The following is a 22789-nucleotide window of genomic DNA, read 5'->3' as shown; positions in this document are numbered from 1 at the left end:
TGGGCAAACTTCCTAACTTACAGTCCTTGACCTAAAGAATTTGGGTGGGAGGGATGATTTCCCCCAAAACACAATTCCTGTACTTTTCAATCATCGTTAACAATACAGTTGTCTCCATGTTTGGATTGGGTTTGTTTTCTGAAATTATAAGCGTGCATTCCAATTATTTTTTACTTTAAGAAAACACTGGAACTTTCAATCAAACAGTTCGTGGTAACGAACTGTAGTAAGGAGCGACCCGGCTCAATAGTAACCAAACTAAAAAATGAAATTTTGATACCAATAGCTACATCAAAGGAATTGCATTGCAATGTTCATTTAGATACATAAGTTTCACTAAGTTTAATCTTACCCATCAAAAGTTACGAGCCTGAGAAAATTTGCCTTATTATGGAAAATAGGGGGAAACCCCTAAAAGTCATAGAATCTTAACGAAAATCACACCATCAGATTCAGCGTATCAGATAACCTTATTATAGAAGTTTCAAGCTCCTATCTACAAAAATGTGGAATTTTGTATTTTTTGCCAGAAGGCAGATCACGGATGCGTGTTTATTTTTTTGTTTGTTTTTGTTTTGTTTTTTTGGTTTTTTTTTTCAGGGGTGATCGAATCGACCAAGGGGTCCTAGAATGTTGCGAAAGGGCTCATTTCAACGGAAATGAAAAGTTATAGTGCCCTTAAGGGACCAAAAAAATGGAGGGCACCTAGGCCCCCTCCAACGCTAATTATTTTCCCAAAGTCAACGGATCAAAATTCTGAGATAGCTATTTTATTCAGCGTAGTCGAAAAACCTTATAACTATGTCTTTGGGGACGACTTACTCCCCCACAGTCCCCGTGGGAGGGGCAACAAGTTACAAACTTTGACCAGTGCTTACATATAGTAATGGTTAATAGGAAGTGTACAGACGTTTTCAGGGGGATTTTTCGGTTGGGGGAAGGGGTTGAGAAGAGTGGGATATGTTGGAGGAACTTACCATCGAGGAATTTGTCATGGGGGAAGAAAAGTTTCATGAAGGGAGCGCAGGATTTTCAAGCATTATTAAAAAAAAAACAATGAAAAATTAAGTATGAAAAAGTTTTTTTAGCTGGAAGTAAGGAGAAGCATTAAAACTTAAAACGAACAGAAATTATTACGCATATGATGGGCTCACCTCCTCGTAATACCTCGTTCTTTGCGCTAAAGTATTTTTAGTAATTTCATACTATTTATTCTACGGCTTTTGTGATTCAGGGGTTATTCTTAAGAAATTGGGACAAAATTTAAGCTTTAGTGTAAAGAACGAGGTACTGACGAGGAGGTGAGCCCCTTCATGTACGTAATAAAAACATGAGAATACAGAAGTTCGTTACGTAAGCTAATTTGGAAGTTACGTATATCTTTTACTAATAAGAACATTCGTAAAAAATTAAAAGTTCTAGTGGCCTTTTTAAGTAACCAAAAAATCGAAGGGCAACTAGGCCTCCTCCCCCAGTCCTTTTTTCTCAAAATAATTCGATCAAAACTATGAGAAAGACAAATAGCCAAAAAATAAATATGCAAATTTTGTTTTAATTGTTCATCTGCGGAGAGCCAAAATCAAAATATGCATTGATTAAAAAACGTTCAGAAATTAAATTAAAAAAAACAAGTTTTTTTAACGGAAAGTAAGGAGCAACATTAAAACTTTAAACGAACAGAAATTGCTTCGTATATGAAAGGGGCTGCTTCCTCATCAACTCCCCGATCTTTACACTTAAGTTTTTTACTGTTTTAAAAAGTAGAGTTAAGAGAAAGAGTCACACTTTAGCGTAAAGTGGCGGGGTGTTGATGAGGAAGCAGCCCCTTTCATATACGAAGCAATTTCTGTTCGTTTTAAGTTTTAATGTCGCTCCTTACTTTCCGTTAAAAAAAACTTGTTTTTTGTATTTAATATGTAAAGAGATCAGTACATTAAAGTTGATTCAGGGAAACATTGAAGCTCGAGACAACTTCAAGGAGCTCATTAAAATCACCTTGGAGCTTAGAAGCAGTTCAACATTCACTTGGAAGAAATCTAATAGATTTAAAAAGGATCTTTATCCGTTTGTTTGGAGCAAACTCGATTTAAGTTTTGAGATAGTCTTGTTGCAAAACAAATAAGTCTTGGTGTACAACTTACTTCGATAACGGGCCGCAGCATCTTCATCTCCTTCAATAGGGACATTTTCTAAGGGGATGGCACGGTCAACGGAAGCTTCTTCAGATTCAGCTAAAAATCAAAGGATCAGTCAAGTTCAGTAAGACATTAAATTTTGTCATTTACAAAATACGAATAAGGCCCATTCAAATAAAGTGAAGAAATTCCAAAATTATCTGTTTTACTAGCATTCGAGCAAAAGAAATAAATGTAAATACATTTGATTGCTATCAAAAGACGCAAATACTTTGTAGCGATTTAAGTAATTTACAATTTTGGTTCCTTGTCGGTCTCTCAATATACTAAGACTAACTTATACAATATAGCTTGACCCCAATAAATTAAATTTGAAATGTTAATTGATTTGTCTTTGAATTCAAAATTGGCCTCTTATTACCTTTTTTGAAATAATAAATATGACATTATTGTTTTCAGTATAGCAATATCTTATTTAGTTACCAAGTCAAATTGTTCGTTGTGAAAAACTATTACTATGAAGCAAGAAAACCAAATAGTAGCTAAAACTCTAAAAAAAAAATGTGAAAAAGTTACAATATTTTTATTGTAATTCCAAACATACAAAATTCCTCAAGTGTATTTTTACACATCTGAAGCTATTAGCGTTGAACAATCAGTTTGATTATAAAGAAAAGGAAATAAACAAAATTTAAATGTTCTTATGAATATCATACTATAAAATTTAGAATATCAGAAAATCCTACTATAGAGTTCTAAAGCTCTTATCAACAAAAAAGGAGAAATTTTGTTGTTTCTTTTATCTTTTTTGCCGGAAAAAAGATCAAGAATGTGCGTTTTTTCCATTTTTTCTTTGTGTTCAGTCGAGTGGAATTTAAGGTTTTCTCCTAAAATTTGTTTTAAGTTTTTGAATTTCCCTTTAAATAACCCAAAAAAGTGGAGGGCAAGTGAATCCCTTCCCACATCCCATTTTTCCCAGAAGATATTTGGTCAAAATTTAAATATAACCAGATATGTCAGCATTTCTGAAAAGTCTGATATAAATAACCCTCTGAAAATTCTATGAAAATCACATGCTCTTTGGAAAAGGGCTTTAAGGTGTACAATTTGCCCATTGTTTACACACAAAATTTATGATTGAAAGCAAGGATATATATTAGAGCTTAATACTACGGGGAATAATTTCTTATATAACGGGGACTGCCCCATCCTCAGTTACTTACTCTTAAAGCTAAAATTTGTCAGAAACCTGTATAAAGGGCACACGAAGTATAATGACCATTGAATATAAATTAAAAGCTTCAAATAACTTTGAAATTTTAGTGTAAAGAGATTATTGTTTACGTGTGTAACAAGGTTGGACCTTGTTTGAAATGAAGGAACAATAAATATTCATGAAACAGTGAAAGAAAATCAACCGATTCTCTTACCAAAGGTAGTAGCTATCATTGCAAATAGATTGAAAAGAAATACTCATTTCTTTAGTTTTATTCTTTTTAGTTTCTGGAAAGGTTAGTTCGAGGAACCACCAGCTGTTTCAGCTTTTTGTGTTTTTATAAAGGGTTTAATTCTGCTAACTTATTATTATTATTGCAAATCTGTTATTTTTTCCTACAATAAGACAAGCCTTTCACATTATTGAATGTGGGGGGGGGGGGGCTTTAAACAATTAACAAACTAAAATTTTTATCAAAATTTGTTACCGTTCCGCCTCTTCCTGCCATAGCCTCCGTAGCCTCCATGTGAACGACGATAGCCACCATAGCCTCCATAGCCTACAACAGAAGCAACTCCATTATTGATAGAGAAACACATCTCATTTGTTACATTTTAGAATCTCTGTTTTCAACTATACCTGAAGATAAATCATGGAGAGGGGCTATCTTTGGGTCTGATATAATACAAAAATCAATCAAACTTAGCAAAACTTGACAGATTTCAGTCAATCCCAAACGAGACAATAAAATAAAACCATTATAACAGCCAAATTTTGTTTAAACATTATTTAAAGAGGTCAGCATATCAAATTTGATTCAGGGAAAGAGGAAAGTCCGAAAAGCTTTTAAGGTGCTAAGAAAAGGCAGCTTAGAGATTATAAACAATAAAGATCCATTTGTAGAAATCCTTATCGATTTGAGACAGATCTTTATCCGTTAGTTTTAGGCAAAAGATTCTTTATTCTCTGACCTTACAAGAAAACAGAATCTTGTGACTAGAGCCCTTCTCAAAGAAAAACCCAATAATTAGGAATTATAAATTTTTATTTCTAAGACAAACTGTCTTTCCCAACAACTAAAATTTCAATTTGATCCCCAATGCACCAGTAATGGCTCGGGAGGATCTTTTTCCGTTTTTTGGACAAACTTGATGAAAGTTGAATTTTCAAATAGTTTTTGAGATCTATCATTTTTCGATTGTTTGCTGGAGATTTTGTCTTTAGAAATTAGCCAAATTTGTTACAACAATTTCCCAATTTGCTATTATGTATCAAGATTAGAAGTTGGTATTATTAGAAAATTAAATAGTTCTTGTCTTACAACTTACTCCGATAACGGGCTGCAGCATCTTCATCTCCTTCAACAGGGGCATTTTCTAAGGGGGTGGCGTCTTCAATGGGAGCTTCTTGAGCTTTAGCTGAAAATCAAACAATCATTTTAATCTATAGATATGATAAGCTTTCACTTTCAAAAATTGTTAAGATCAGCCAAATACATTTGGTCAGCTAATTTCAATACTTTTTATGTTGAGATTATGGTATGACCACCGAGTGATAAAACGTGATTAACAGAAGTATTTTCTTTTTCATTATGTATACATGAGTTATTTTTAATTATCTTGGTCACCTAATGTTTATCAATAGTTTTCTACTTTAAATACGTTTTTTAGGTTTAAACTATTTTTTGTATTTCAGTTTTATTAACTGAATATAATCCTTTCCCCATTGTTAGTTTGTACATAATATTCTGTATTCACTTTTTGTGTTGCTTCCAGATAGCATAGATATCCCTTTGTGGTTTAACCTATATACTGATATAGAATTTCTTAATTATTTTTTCGCTTTTGGCAATTTGGAAATAGTTATCCAACTATGAAACCTTTGTAATAGTATCAACTTCTTCAGCTGCAAGCATTTGGTAGCTTCACCTTATACAACAAGAGTACACAGCGATAACAAAACAGAAAAAAGAAGGTAAAGAAATCATTAATTTATCAGTAATATTATTTCTTATGACTATGTACCTGGAAACTTTTGTTCAAACTTAGATCTAGTTCGTTTGTTTATCCATCCTTCGAAAAACCAAAAAATAATTATAATTTGGTATTTTAACTAATATCTTTTTTTTTTGTTATTTATATTTAAGATATAACACAGAATATAATTTAAGGCCCTAATATTGTAGCATGAGCACATACCTATTTAGTAATGTGAACTTTTGTTTTGGATCTTAATAATGAATGAAGCTCACCATTAAAATAAATTTCACTTTTATTGCTCACGGTGGGTTAAAAACCTAAATTTTGTAGAGTACTCATTTATATGCAAGCTGCTTCAAAAAGGGAAAACTTCGGCCAGCTAATGAGGTTTTAAATTATATACACCAGAGGCTTCCTTTCAGATTCCCTATTTTTCATTTTTAAATTAATCTTGAAGAAAATAAAAAAAAAATTATTTTACATGAGCGAGTAAATCCGCTCATGTAAGTAATAATTTCTGTTTACTTTAAGTTTTAACATTGCTCCTTACTTCTCGTTTAATTTGAACCATACGAAGTTTTTTTTTATAAAAATGCTGAAAAAGAAACTTTAGTGTAGTGTGAGGTGTTGAGGAGGGACAAACCCCCCTCATGTACATAATAATTTCTGTTTGCATTAAGTTTTAATGTTACTTCTTACTTTCAGTTGAAAAAACTATCTAATTATGCGTCAATGATACACCATCTTCTGTTGCAGATGGCGCTCCTTTTATGTTGGGCAAGTAAGGTTGCTTAAAACTGATGAAAACAAGAATCTAGAAATGATACTAGCAAATAGAGTTTTTCATAGAGAAAAGCTAGTGAACAATTAAATTGCGGGAGATTAAAAAACCAAATAATTATGTCTTTCGAGACCTGGATGCTTTTTTTATATATTCGTTGGAGAATTTTCAGCCAAATTGCTATCTCACAATTTCTGTCAGTTATGATTGGAGAAAAGAGAGCATTAAGTGGGGGAAGAGCTGGCTAATTGCCCTCCACCACTTTTTACTTTTAAAAGAGAATTAAAACATTCAATTTTACAATGGGGCTCCTAAAGTTTATACGACCACTCATTTCATAAAAACCAAATATGCCCCTCTGGCTAAACTTATAATCCCTGCCTCAGAGCTCTAATGGGTTTGGTCAACTTGGAAGCCTTTTTGTCTGTTTTTGAACTATTTTTAACAAAATGGTTATCTGACAATGTTGGCCAGATATGTTTGGGGAATAAAAGGCGTCGAGGGGGGCATATTTTTCCTCAATCACTTTTGACTCTTAAGAGGAAACTAGAACATTCAATTACCAATCAAACGAGCCTCCTCTATAAGGTTTATTCGACTGCCCTTTCCATAAGAACCTTATATACCTTCAGAGCATAGCTTACAACCCTTGCTCCCCAGGTTCTATGGGGTTGTTTCACAATAGTTTTCGTATTCAATGCAACGTGAAGACAAGGCCCGGTCAAGCAGGATTCGGCCCAGGCATGGGAACAATCGACCAACTATTCGTCTTAAGACAAACCCTTGAACACAGGGCAAAACACTGGAAACCGACAGTGTCTTTAATCTTTGATTTTATTTTTGCTTTTGATTCTGTTCTAAGGGACAAAATCTGGAAGGCCATGACAGAGGATGCAGTACCAGGCAAGATAGTCAAACTTATCGAAGTATACTACCAGCATACACCGGCTCAAATTCAGATTAGCGGGGAGCTATCTTCGATGTTCAAAATTGACGAACCAATAAATTTTCAAATAGGGATAAACCCATTTTTTTAGACAGTGAAAAGAACAAGTGTAAAAGTCCAGATATTTCGCTCACATATGCAGTGATCGTCATCAGTAGAGTTACTAAAATAATATAATTAACTAGCATAATTATAGGAAAAAATAAATAACTTTTCGGTTCATTCATAAGATAATAGACTTCCTGATTATTCCCTGGATTATTTTTAGAGAGTTACTTTCACGCAAGATTAAAGAAGGAAATTTACATCAAGGCTTTGAATGAATTTTTTTTAGTGAGTTCTCACTTGTTCACTGGATTAGAACAAGTCTCAAATCGTGACTCCCTAGAAAAAGAACTGCCTAGAAAAGCTCCCAAGAGCTCCCTAGAAAAGATCCTTGCTTTGGCAGTTCCTCTTAATTCTAGCTGCTAATTAATAAGAAACTCCTTATTGTTTAATGTAACATAAAACAAAATAACCTCAGTCTAACCTGTAAATCTAGGCTTACTAAAGAGATAAGATTTTTCAGCCTTTTCTAGAAATAATATTCCTTAAAAAATGTTTCCTATATATTATAACAGCGTTGAAGTACTAAGGGACAGTGAAAATGAGATCTGATTGTTTGAGTTGGTTAATTAAAAACAAACTAATGTATAAATAAGAATTATGAAAAATTAAGGGATGATATTCTTAAAGAAAAAAATCTATATATACTGGTATTCAGTTGTTGATTATACTGGAGATGGAAAAAAAAAAAGTTGAATGATCAGTAAAATACAAATTAAAAACGTATGACACCTAACAGATTAAGAAGATTTAGAAGGTATGTTATTTTGAAGATGATATATATATATATATATATATATATATATATATATATATATATATATATATATATATATATATATATATATATATATATATATATATATATATATATATATGTATATATATATATATATATATATATATATATATATATATATATATATATATATTTATATATATATATATATATATATATATATATATATATATATATATATATATATATCTATATATATAAAAATAAGTTGTCTGTCTGTGGATGGATGGATGGATGGATCAGGTGACGTCACCTGAAAAAACTGGATTAGGTGACGTCAAAACTGAAAAAACTAAAAAAAGGCAAAAACTACAAAAAAAAAACTAAAAACTAATAAAAAAAATAAAAAAGCTAAAAAACTAAAAAAAACTATAAAGGTAAAAACCAATAAAAAACTAAAAAAAAACAGAAAAAACTAAAAAAAGGCAAAAACTACAAAAAAAAACTAAAAACTAATAAAAAAAGTAAAAAAGCTAAAAAACTAAAAAAACTAAAAAAACTAAAAAAAGGTAAAAAACTAAAAAAAATAAAAAATAAAAAACAACTAAAAAAAAGGAAAAAACTGAAAAATAAGCTAAAATAAAGGTAAAAACCAATAAAAAACTAAAAAAAAAAAAGGAAAAAACTAATAAATGACGACACTCAAAGAGAAAGCGACCAGGACAAAAGGAATGTTCGATTAGCAATCAACAAAGCACCGGGACACAGGGAGTATAAATGACGACCAGGACATAAGTAAAAAAAAAAAAACTATCTATATATATTAAAATAAGTTGTCTGTGGATCTGTGGATCGTGGATCAGGTGACGTCACCTGAAAAAACTGGATCAGGTGACGTCAAAACTGAAAAAACTAAAAAAAGGCAAAAACTACAAAAAAAACTAAAAACTAATAAAAAAGCTAAAAAACTAAAAAAACTAAAAAAAGGCAAAAACTACAAAAAAACTAAAAACTAATAAAAAAAATAAAAAAGCTAAAAAACTAAAAAAACTAAAAAAACTAAAAAAAGGTAAAAAACTAAAAAAACTAAAAACTAAAAAAAAACTAAAAAAGGTAAAAACTAAAAGAACTAAAAAAGAAAAAAATAAATGACGACACTCAAAGAGAAAGCGACCAGGACAAAAGGAATGTTCGATTAGCAATCAACAAAGCACCGGGACACAGGGAGTATAAATGACGACCAGGACACAAGTAAAAAAAAAATTAACAAAACTAAAAAGAAGGTAAAAACTACAAAAAAACTAAAAAGAAAAAAAAACTAAAAACTAATAAAAAAACTAAAAAATCTAAAAATCTAAATAAACTAAAAAAGAAAAAAAAAGGAAAAAAATAAAGGAGAAAAACAAAACTAAAAAACGAATGTATATACAGACCGGTACACCGGGATACAAATGACGACCGGGACACAGGGAATATAAATAACAACCGGGACACAGGGACACAACTACAACGGGGACACCGGGGGAAACAGGGGGATATAAATGACGACCGGGACAAAAAAACTAAAAAGAAAAAAAAACTAAAAACTAATAAAAAAAACTAAAAAATCTAAAAATCTAAATAAGCTAAAAAAGAAAAAAAAAGGAAAAAAATAAAGGAGAAAAACAAAACTAAAAAACGAATGTATATACAGACCGGGACACCGGGGACACAGGGAATATAAATGACGACCGGGACACAGGGACACAACTACAACGGGGACACCGGGGGAAACAGGGGGATGTAAATGACGACCGGGACACCGGGACAGGGAATGGTCGATTAGCAATCACCATCAACAAAGCTCAAGGGCAATCATTAGAATCATGAGGTATAGATCTGAATACAGATTGTTTTCCCATGGACCATTATATGTTGCATGTTCAAGAGTCGGTAAACCTGACAATCTATTTATATGCAAAGACAATGGGACAGCAAAGAATGTTGTATATTCGCAAGTTTTACGTAGTTAAAACCATATATATATATCTATCTATATTCACAGGTGGGACATAGGGACACAACTACAATGGCGCGTAACTATTATGGCGCGTAACGACTTACGCGCGCGGGGGGGCTTGGGGGGGGCGCGAAGCGCCCCCACCAACTAGGTGTTGGGGTGGCGCGAAGCGCCACCCCAACAGCTAGTATATATATATATATATATATATATATATATATATATATATATATATAGCCGTTTCTAGAGAGATGGGGGAGGTGAACAGTGTAGTTGCTCTAGTACCATATCGTGGGAGGAGGGTCATGACTGAATTAGCCAATTTGACCAAATTTTTCTATTTGATCCAGTTGATTTGGCTGTTTCTTTTTAGCCAGGAGGGGGGGGGGATTTAAATAATTTTTCCCATGGCACCACCAGCCCTAGGAAAAGCTCTCTATATATATACACACACACATATATATATATATATATATATATATATATATATATATATATATATATATATATATATATATATATATATATATATATATATATATATATATATATATATATATATATATATATATATATATATATATATATCGAAAGTTCGTCATTATAGGGCTTTTAAAAGCTTACCATTATTTAACTTCACTCCAAGGCACAAGCACAAGAAGGCACAATAAAGCACAAGAAAATATAGCAACATGTTGAACTATCTCTTTATCAGAAGCTAATGAATAGCACTTTAGCCGAGCAATTACTTTTATGATATTTAAATGCGCCGAAGGTATTTTTAATTTACGTCTGTGCCAAAAATAGGGTATTTTTAACTTATGAAATAGAGATCAGATCTTAGTAAAATTTGGTTATTGGCAGGATATCGTCTCTCAGCGCTTTTATTTCAAATTCTGACTGGATTCGGTGACATTGCGGGGAGTTGGGGGGAGGGGGGAACCTAAAATATCGGAAAACGCTTAGAGTGGAAGGATCAGGATGAAACTTGGTGGTAAAAATAATAAAAAGTCCTAGATACGTGATTGGCATAACTGAAATGGATTCACTCTCTTTGGGGGATTTGAAGGGTTGGAGGGTTAATTCTGAAAAATTTGAAAAAATGAGCTAGTTTTAACTTACGAAGAGGTGATCAGAACTTTATAAAATTTGATTTTTGGGAGGATATCGTGTCTTGGAGATCTTAATTTAAATTCTGACTGGATCTGTTAATATTGGGCGGAGTTGAGGGGGGACTTAAAATCTTGGAAAACGCTTAGAGGGGAAGGATCGGGATAAAATTTGGCGGAAAAAATAAGCACAAGTCTCAGATACGTGATTGACACAACTAGAATGGATCCCCTATCCTTTGGGGCTAGGGAGGGGGGGAAGAGCTAATTCTAAAAAAAGTAAAAAAATGAGGTGTTTTTAAATTACAAAGATGTGATCAGATCTTAATGAAATTTCATAATTAGAAGGATCTCGTAACTCAGATCTCATGTTTTGAATCCTGACCGGATCCTGTGTCATTAAGGGGGGAGGGCCGGAAATCTTGGAAAACGCTTAAACTGGAGAAATCAGGATGAAACTTGGTGGGAAGAATAAACACAAGTCCAAGATATGTGATGAAAATAATCGGACCGGATCTGCTCTCTTTGGTGGATTGGGAGAGGGGGGGGGGGGTAATTTGGAAAAAATAGAAAAATGAGGTATTTGTAACTTAAGAACGAGTGATCCAATCTTAATGAAATTCGATCTTTAGAAGGATCTTGTGCTTTAGAACTCTCATTTTAAATCCCGACAAGATCCAGTGACATTGGGGGAAGCTGGAGGGGGAAACCAGAAATCTTGGAAAACGTAAAAATTGAGGTATCTATATCTTAAAACTTAAGACGAACCAAAATTATTACGCATATGAGGGCTTCACTTCCTCCTAATACCTCGCTTTTTATGCTAAAGTATTTTTAGTAATTTCAGCCATTTATTCTACAGCCTTTATGATTCAGGGGTCATTCTTAAAGAATTGAGACAAATATCAAGATTTAGTGGGAAGAGGCAAGGTATTGACAAAAGGGTGAACCCTTCCATATACGTAATAAAAATATACAAATATAGCAGTTCGTTACGTAAGTTAATTCGTAAGTTACTTATATTTATTTCTAATAAAAATGTTCGTACGAAAAATTGAGTTTTAGTTTTCTTTTTAAGTAACAAATAATTGGAGTGTAAAAAAAAATCGTAAAGGAATTTTGAAATAGGTACTTGCGTATTAGACCGACTGCTCCCAAGAAGTGAAGTTAGAAAACAATTCTTACTTCTTAGTATGCAAAATGATTGAATATATCACAGTTTGCATGTAGACCTGTCATGATTTACCCCCATACCCCCTAATGCGTAACTTTTTAGCCCAAGTTAAATAATTTCAATGCTTTCTCCCAACCATAACTTGTTTTTTCAGCTTTTATTTATTTTTACAGCTGATTACTGGTTAACAGTTTGAAACAAGAGAGAGCATCAGGATAATAGATGAAAAAGATACAAATTGGGCTATATATTTGCACAATAGGGGACTTGGAAATAAAGTAAAGCCAGAGCTACATGCTCTACATGTGTTAGCTAAAAGTATTCTGCATATTATGAAGTAGGAATGTGAAGTTCTTGGGTGTAATCGGTATAATATGCAAGTACCCTAAAATATTCACAAAACAAAAATTTATACTGAAAAGTCATCATCCCCCCACTGAAACATTCCTTACGTTGGAAAATTTCCTCCATGGAAAAGGCTTTACCATTTAAGCAGCATTCAAAAATGAGAATGATAGACAAATAACGAAACATCTTCTTAGTTGCACAATGAAAAACAGATTATAGATATTTCAGACTTGCATGGACTTAAATTTAAAATTTTCTCATTTGCTTATCTTCTTCCGATGTAACAGATGGATGACCCTTCGATCCCAGGTTACTACGTTTATTTACCATATTTCAGATAAATTTAAAAAACATCTTTCTTTTTAGCGAAGTTTAGTCACCTTTGTTACAGAGGAACAAGATAAGAAAAACACTTCATATAAATATTTTTCACATAAATATTTACATGTGCGTCTTCCACACAATAATTATAACAAATAAAAAGGAAGACAAAATTTGGATATGGAAAAAAAAATTCAAGAATTGGGTGATATTTTTTAGGCCTAAACTATCAGATTCCAGTTATACGGGCCTCTCTTGCCTAAAAGAATCGATCCCTTTTTATTTATTTAACCAGGATAATAAGCTGATTCTTTTAATATATCTCTTGATATCAAACTTTCTGCTTTTTAAAGTTTTGGTTATTATTGAGCCACGACACTCCTTTTGCTACTTGTAAAACCTTAGGTTTGGATTTTAAAATATATTTAAACTTTAAACTATCTCGAAATTTATTTAAATATTAATTTTTAAATTATATCGACGGTTATATTTAAATTAAACTCTTTTCACCTTAATTTAGTGCTCAGCTAAAAAGTCATCGTACTCAACTTAAAAGTCCTTCATTTTTTTCCATCACAGATACATAATGAATGGCTGTTTTCATGATACCTGTAGGTTGTCCAAACACTGGACAACCAAGGACATAGTCATTTCAAACTTATCCCCCTCCCCCCTCCCTACCTGTTTGTACATAAGCCCATAGGTACACAGACAATTCACAGGGGAGAGAGACACAAAAACTATTCGCAAAAAATATATGTGACTTAAAAGGAAAGCTTAACCTCTAACTCCTCTATTTTCTTCTTAGCATATTCCATTTTTTCATGTAATTGCTTATATTTAACCCTCATTTCTATCAAATTACTCTAACATTCACCATAATATTCCTCAGGGCTCTTAATTGAATTGACTTGAATTAAAAGGCTTTGAATTAATATAGAATAGTTGAGGGCATTAAGTCATGACTAATTGTAGAAAAAGGCCATGGAATCAATGGCTAGAAATCTCAGTGAAAATTTACCCCGGACAATTACTCTTAACCACTCCGTGCGTAAAATTGAGACGGAAATGAGAAAGCAAGACATATAAAAAGAGTGTTTAATAAATTCTGGCAAACTCCTGCAATATATAGTTTTCCCTAACAAGTTCACTGCCTGGTAACTTCACTCCCAACAGAAAATTCCCCCGTGGAAAAACCCAAAGAATAAAATCCCCCCCAACCAAAAACGTATGCATGCATCCCAATACTAATTACTATGCGTAAACAGTGGGCAAATTTTATAAGTTAAAGACCTTTCCTCTGGGGCTGTGGGTAGGGAGTCATGTTATACCAAAACGTATGATTATTGGCGCATCAACCATTATAAACAAAATGGCTATCTCGAAAGTTTCGTCGGACGAGTTTGGGAAAAAAGTGGCAGGGGAGGTGGCCTAATTACCCTCCAATTGTTTCGGTGACTAAAAAGGGTACTAGAATGTTTAATTTCCGTTCGAATAAGCTTTCTTCTAATATTGTAGGACCACTGACTTGATTCGATCACCCATGGAAACAAACAAAAACAAATAGGGAAATGTATTATAATGTGAATATAAAACAAAAAAGTTTACTAGGTATTGACATTATGTTAATACCTTTCCAGACAGTGGTCAAATATGGCTCTGAAGCATGGACACTCCAAAAAGCAGATGAAAATTTACTAGATGTTTTCCAGAGAAATTGCCTACGGATTGTTCTGGGTACCCGGCTGACTGACCGTATTTCAAACAGTAGGTTGTACGAAAAGTGTGGTTCAATCCCGCTTTCTGGGGCTATAATGAAAGAAAGGTTGAGATGGCTAGGCCACGTTCTACGGATGAAGGATGACAGATTACCGAAGATTGTCCTTTTTGGCCAACCGTCTGGGGCTACACGGAAAGCAGGTCGTCCTTGTCTGGGTTGGGAGGATGTCATAAATAAGGATTTAAAGGAAATGGGAACTTCCTGGGAGGGTGTAAAGAGGGAGGCTTTAAATAGATTAGGTTGGAGGAGGAGCGTGCGTAGCTGTGTTGGCCTCAGGCGGCTTGGTGCTGCAGTGAGTTATTAGTAGTAGTAGTAGTAGTGTCACAAACAAGTGCATCGTCTTTTTCGAAGAGCCTAATAATGGTTCCTTTCGTCCAGTCACTGGGAACTTACTGATTGCTCCATATCTGAGTTAGCAGCTCAACCCAAACTGCCATGCAGTTGCAGACTGAAGTTTTCAGCTCATATGGTTTGAGCTCTGGCAAAATTCCAAGATACAATATATTACTTTAAAAGGAAAATCAGAGGCTTAATGCCGGTCGGGATTTAAAATAAGAGCTCTCAGTCAAGAGGTCCTTTGAAAAATCAAAATTTATTAAGATCTGATCACTTACTCGTAAGTTAAAAATACCTCAATTTCTCTAATTTTTCCTCTCCCTTCAGCCCCCAAGATGGTCTAATTGGGAAAAACGACTTTTTCAAGTCAAATTGTGCAGCTCCCTAGCACACTTACCAATTTTCATCGTCCTAGCACGTCCGGAAGCACAATACTTGCCAAAGCACCGAACCCCACCCCCTAACTCCCCCAGAGAGAGCGGATCCAGTCCGGTTACGTCAATCATGCATCTACGACACTTATGAGCGTTTCCCAAGACATCCGGTTCCCCCTCCAACTCCCTTCAATGTCAACAAATCTGGTCGGGATTTAAAATAAGAGCTCGGAGACATGAGTTTCTTCTAAATATCAAATTTCATTAAGATCCGGTCACCTGTTTTTAAGTTAAAATACCTCAATTTTTCAAATTTTTCCAAATTAACAACCTCCAGCTTCCCTAAAGAGAGTGGATCCGTTCCAATTATGTCAATCACGTATTTATAGCTTGTTCTCATTCTTCTCATCAAGTTTCATCCCGATCTCCCCACTCTAAGCGTTTTCCAAGAATTCCAGTTTCCCCCTCCAGCTCCCTCCAATGTCACCAAATCTGGTTGGGAATTAAAGTGAGAGTTCTAAAGCACTAAATTCTTCTAAATATCAACTTTCATTATGATGTGATTACTCATTCGTTAGTTACAAATACGTCATTTTTTTCTAATTTTTCCGAATTACCCCCCCCCCCTAAATCTACCAAAGAGAGAAAATACGATCTGGTTATTTCTGTCACATATCTTGGACTTGTACATATTCTTACCACCAAGTTTCATCCTGATCTCTCCGCTTTAAGTGTTTTCTAAGATTTCTTGTCCCACCCCCCAATGCCACTGGATCCGGTCACGATTTAAAATAAGAGATCTGAGTTACGAGGTCCTTCTAAATATGAAATTTTATTAAGATTTAACCCTCCCCCTCCAAATTCCCCCAAAGAGTGCGGATCCGTTCCGATTATGTCAATCACGTATCTAGGACTTGTGTTTATTTTCCCCACCAAATTTCATCCCGATCCCTCCACTCTAAGCATTTTCCAAGATTTTAGGCTCCCCCCCAAACTCCCCACAATGTCACTGGATCTTGTCAGGATTTAAAAAAGAGCTCTTAGACACACTATCCTTCCAAACATCAAATTTCATTGAGATCCGATCACTCCTTCGTAAGTTAAAAATACCTCATTTTTTCTAATTTTTCAGAATTCAACTCTCCCCCCAACTCCCCAAAAGAAGGAGGATCTATTCTGGTTACGACAATCACGTATATAGGACTTGATTATTTTTTCCACCAAGTTTCATCCCAATCCCTCCACTCTAAGCGTTTTCAAGATTTTTGGTTTCCCCCTCCCAACTCCCCGCAATGTCACCAGATCCGGTCAGAATTTAATTTAAGGGCTCTGAGACACAATTTCCTTCCAAACATTAAATTTCACTAAGATCTGATCACTCGTTCGTAAGTTAAAAATAGCTAATTTTTTTCTAATTTTTCCAATTTAACCGTACCCCACTCCCCCCCCCCCAGATGGCCAAATCTGGGCAACGACAATTTCTAATTTAATCTGATGTAGTTCCTGATACGCCCGCCAAATTTCATCGTCCTAGCTTACCTGGAAGTGCCTAAAGTAGCAAAACCGCGACAGACAGACAGGCCGGCCGAATTTGCGATCGCTATGTCACTTGGTAGATACCATTACCATAAAAACTGGAATTTTGATATTAATAGATATATCAAAAGAATTAACTTGTTAAGCTGATTCCAAATATATAAGATTCATAAAGTTTAATGTTACCCATCAAACCCTATGAGCCTGAGGAAATTTGTTCGAGTTTTGAAAAAAAAGAGGGAAACAGCCCCTAAAAGTCACACCATCAGGTTATGCATATCATAGAACCCTTATGTAGAGGTTTCAAGCTCCTATCTGCAAAAATGTGGAATTTATATTTTTGTCAGAAGAAATATCACATATGCGCGTTGATTTGTTTTTTAAAACTTAAAATAAACTGAAATTATTAAGTATATGAAAGGGTTTCCCCATGCTCTACAACTCACTCTTAACGCTAAATTTTGAATAATGTTGGATTAAGTTTTAATTTTACTCCTCACTTTGAGTAGAAAAAAAAATCTATTTTCATTCTGCAGGCTGGTTAAGTGAAAACTTTTACAACCATATCATAGAAAATTAGGACAAATCGGATATTTGATTTTAAATAAAAGACATTTCCGAACAGATCAATGCACTTTTTGGTAGTAATTGGAGCTAAATTAAAATAAAAGAAACGTGTGTGAAAAGTAAGCAAAAAAAGGGCTAAAAACCTATGGCACCAAATAGATTAAGGACGTTTGGCTTTTGTTTGAAGGTGTAGCTGTCTTGGGAAATCAGCAAACTACTAATGATTAAGTTTTCACGGACACAAAGCATTGTCAAATTTAACAAACTTGTTTTGCAGATTTATTTTCAAGGTTTAATGTGGCAACACTGAAAAAAAGGAATGAATGAATTTTATTTCCTGTTTCTAACAACACTAAAATGGAGTATTAATATATAAGGAAGAAAAAAGAGAAAAAACAAATATAATGAAAAATAAAGCAAATTTTACACAGAAAACATAAATTATACTTTTAGAAAATAACACCTGAAAACCATGGTTCGGATCAAGCAAATTTTTAAACTTAATTTGTCTTACAATAACGGCGGTAAGAGGATCTGTAGGTCCATAATTTGTGATTACTTTGGAATTTTAGCCCCAAGCTCAGGGATTAACAAGGTATTTACAATGCTTATAATAGTAAGAACGGAGGGTTCCGATAGGTTTGGCCTTGGATGATAACGAGATAATATACGAGTTGACAAAAACACTATGAAGGCGTGCAAGTAAACACACGGAGTTCCGTGTACGTACGGTGGCTTTTTCAGCAAAATGCTGAACCAGATGAGGCTTGACGCAATCAGAACTACCTATGGTACTGCCTATGAATTTAAAAAATTGAAAGAACTAGAGGAAAAACCTTCGAAATTGTGGTTTTCTACACTAGGTAGAATGATCGTCCTGGATGCATATTTGCAAGTTTGCCAAACCTTATTGTTCACCACTTGGAATGATTACCAAACCTTGAAGATTTGGCAAATAACTTTTTGAGAAAGTACGCAGTAATTTAATGGTATTGGCACATGATTATTATTCTCCACTCTGAACGATACTGTCCAGTTATATAAATCGTAGTCTGTCAGTGAAGATTGAGTTATACTATCATCCCTGTAAACTGAGCAAAGATTCAGAGACAGTCAATCGTTTTTAGTCCAAAGGACACTGTTTACACATTCTCCTATTCTTAGATGCTATAAGGGAATCCATCGGCATTTCGTCCTTAAACATACAAGCAGTCTATACAAATTAAATGTTTATAGTAGACAGTTATTTCCAAACTGCATGGTCCTCAGTTGATTCCTTTTAGACTCCCTTAAGCCTCAATATTCCATGTGCAAGCTTATCTGTTAATTTTATATCTTGATGTGGGTATATGGGAGGGGAGGCGCAGCATATCTCGAAAGTATATTTTTTGCTTAGACACTAGCTTAATGCCTCCATGTGTTTTTTTTCAGTATCACAATGTTGAAAAAATGACTCTAGATGCTTTGGGGAGGGTTCAATAGACAATTGAAAGTTCGTGTAGATTATGAAAAAATATATTATGCTATTATATATATATATATATATATATATATATATATATATATATATATATATATATATATATATATATATATATATATATACTAGCTGTTTGGGTATTGCTTCGTGCCATCCAAACACCTAGTTGGTGGGGCGCTTCGCGCCCCCCCCCCCAAGCCCCCCCGCGCGCGGAAGTCGTTACGCACCTAATTAGTTACGCGCCATTGTAGTTGTGTCCTTGTGTCTCACCTGTGAATATATATATATATATATATATATATATATATATATATATATATCATGAAAAGAGAAATCACTAATGCTACAGCACAAACACACACACACAAAAAAAAAAGAGACAGAAGGAGAATATAAATATATATATATATATAAATATATATATATATATATATATATATATATATATATATATATATATATATATATATATATATATATATATATATATATATATATATATATATATATATATATATATATATATATATATATATATATTTTAACTACGTAAAAAATGCGAATATACAACATTCTTCACTGTTCCATTGTCTGTGCATATAAATAGATTGTCAGGTTTACTGACTCTTGAACATGCAACATATAATTGTCCATGGGAAAAACAATCCGTATTCAGATCTATACCTCATTATTCTGATGATGTGTCCCTGTGTCCCGGTCGTCATTTATATTCCCTGTGTCCCTGTCGTCATTTGTGTCCCGGTATCCCAGTTTGTAATTTCTCTTTGAGTGTCCCGGTCGTCATTTATATTCCCTGTGTCCCGGTGTCCCGGTCGTCATTTGTGTCCCGGTCTGTAATTTCTATTCGAACAATCCCTGTGTCCCAGTCATCATTTATATATCCCGCCTCTGCCCCCGGCGTCCCCGTTGTAGTTGTGTCCCTATGTCCAGTCGTCATTTATATTCCCTGTGTCCCGGTCGTGATTTGTGTCTGGGTGTCCCAGTCTGTAATTTCTCTTTGAGGTTCCCGGTCGTCATTCATATTCCGGTGTCCCGGTATGTAATTTCATCAGTTGACAAACATGACGTCAGTCGACAAACAACTTCATGACGCATACAGCTCAATCCTTATAATGACGTCAGTCGACAAACATGACGTCAGTCGACACACAAACATGACGTCACTCGACACACACACACACAGACAACTTATTTTTATATATATAGATATAATATATATATATATATATATATATATATATATATATATATATATATATATATATATATATATATATATATATATATATAATAAAATATATTATGCTGCCGCATAATTAATTCAACATTCACTGTATCTTCAGGTGCTCTGTTTGGCATTTGATTGAAATTCCCAAATAGCTGGCTTTATCCAATAGGCAAAAAAGTTCCGAGTATTTGCCCCCGGGGTATCACAGTCAATACAGTTCCAGTGGTAAGGAGACAAACTTGTACAAATAGAGCTTTAAAACCAAAAATGAGTATATACATTTCAAATAATTCGTCAGAGCGATGCGTAACCAACGAAATTTCAGAAAGAGTATAATCAGCAAAGAATCTAATTTTCACGAGAAATCTTAATGCGTAACATTCTCGAAGTTTAAGAATTATATGTCAAAAATTACTTACATTAAAACACTTAAAAAGTTAAGAAATGGTAATGCAACCCCAAAAGTGAGGGCAATATTTATAAAACTAGACCTACGTTGCCTGAGCAACGTGAGGTGTTGCGGCAACCTTTTTCCGGCTTCGCCGAATAAAGTATTGTGAGAGCAACACTTTGATTTTGTTTCTTTGCTGTTTGTTAAACGCTGAAGTTGTCAGCCTATCGGAGCTTTTAAAATGTTATGTTCAAAGAAGAACGCGATCAGTAATCAAATGATCAAAGGCTATTCCTCAGCGTTGAAAAAACAACAATAACAAAAGAATATCGAAAGACATGACTAAATTGACTTTGTAGCCAGTTGAACTTTATCCTTTTCAATCGTAGACATCGTGAAGAGTGAAAGCTTAGAACAATATCTTATATAACCCAGTTTGTATTATAGTGCTATCTGTAACTTTTCAGGATCAAAATACCATAAATGACACTATTAATTATTAAGAAACTATTATGACATGTTTTTTCCAGCTCATCACGAGCTATCGGTAATACCGAAAGAAGGGACTAAAATTACTTTGCATCCAGTTGAACTTGATCCTTTTCAATCGTAGACATCGTGACGGATCAAGACTCGGAACAATATCTTATATAATCTAGTCGGTACTATAAAGCTATCCGTAACTTTTCAGGATCAAAATACCATAGATGACACTCAATTAATTATTAGGAAACTGCCTCGTTGTTTTACGTTATCATTTGTATTCGCTGCGTAAACACTTAATTCTAGGTTACAGAGAGTACGGGTAGGCTACACCAACTAGAAAAGTTAAAAACCTCTCTTCACTAAAGATGATTGTAGCCTAACAGTCGATTATTACTTACAAGTCCCCTACATGTCTTACCTCTGGAACCAACTCGGTCTTACCATCAAATACACTGGAAACAAATAATAGGTACACCAAATAGCGAAATTTCCAAACCCCTCACTGCTGAACATGATTATGAGCAAACAGCCAACCTTTCCTTGCAAGTCCCCTACATGTCTCACAATTGGTATCGGCTTATTTTTGGTTTCAGTGTGTACCCTACTACTGAAGTTGTCAACCCCTTGAAACTTTCAAACTGGTAAATCTCATGATGGAATTTTTGTACCAAAAAATGGATGAAATTTACTTGGATCAGCTCATCAAGAGCTATTGATTGTCGTCAAAAAAAAGTTCTATCTGTCTTAGTTCAAAAGTTGATTTTTTTTGCCGTAGGCTAACTTTCTAACGTCACCACTTATAAAGGAGCAAAGGATAAGCTCCAATTTCCTTAGCAATGACAGAACTTTCAAAGCTTAAGAGGTACAGTTGATAACATTTTTCTACCTCAATCCCAAGTCCGAAAAAAAAAATGATAAACCCACCCAAAATCATGGCAGTACTTTCGAACGCGTGGGGAAATGCCGCTGTTTTGCTTCTGTAAATTATTCTATTTATCACTCAAAGAAGATATATTGGCTCTGGGTCCGGGTAACTGCCGCATATATTTAACACTTATAGATTTTAATCCATCTTCAATTTGAAAGTGGTGCCTGCCTGCTTGCTTGCTAGAAGGGAGCTTTCCACTCGAAAGCAGAAACATGGTTTGATGAAGCGAAAGCTTGGCTGCACAACTTCAGGAACTCCTCTCTGACATAGGCTACAAAACTCCACTTCACTTTGCACCCCATAGGCTCTGGCTTGCGGACAAGCAAAAACCATCCTTTTTGGCCCCAGACAAGAGTTTTGCGAAGCTTTCCATAATGTAATGCCATATTCATCAATCCGGCCTGAGGTCCACACTTTCCGTAAAAACCGCTCAGGTTAGACCCTTACCAGTTACCAGGAATAAGCCGACATAAGCGGCATAGGAAAAAAAAGGGACAGAAACCAAAGTGTTGCTCTCGCAACGCAATTATTTGAAAAATTGTACAACTCTCACAATTTCAAAGAGGTTTGTAGCCCCTCCCCTCTGAAGTTGGTCCTTTTGGAATAAGCGAAACTACACCTTCATTTTTACTGATATAATTTTTTTTGGCGCTTTTGATATTGTCAACGGATTTTTATTTTATATTTGATATTGCCAGACTTTAATTACTAAGAAAATCATGAATTCGAAACTTAATCAAATTTAAAAGAGAATTATGATATTAATGTTCATTTTGGGTCTACAAAAAAAGATGCACAATCTTGTTTTGA

The 22789-nt window shown here is 34.1% G+C and overlaps 1 protein-coding gene across 1 annotated transcript in view; it reads right to left on the bottom strand.

The window, feature by feature from the left end:
- Window positions 1-2141: 2141 nt before the first annotated feature.
- LOC136042528 (uncharacterized) overlaps window positions 2142-22789 on the bottom strand; it is a gene marked incomplete at its 3' end in the record, with an annotated part of 34665 nt that continues 14017 nt past the window's right edge. Inside the window, 3 exon segments of the mRNA XM_065727489.1 lie at window positions 2142-2231; window positions 3839-3910; window positions 4680-4769. Coding sequence (XP_065583561.1) covers window positions 2142-2231; window positions 3839-3910; window positions 4680-4769 — 252 coding nt within the window.

This window comes from Artemia franciscana, unplaced genomic scaffold (assembly GCF_032884065.1).
Source record: "Artemia franciscana unplaced genomic scaffold, ASM3288406v1 Scaffold_1417, whole genome shotgun sequence".
Lineage (NCBI taxonomy): Eukaryota > Metazoa > Arthropoda > Branchiopoda > Anostraca > Artemiidae > Artemia > Artemia franciscana.
This window is presented reverse-complemented; position numbering and strand designations above follow the sequence as displayed.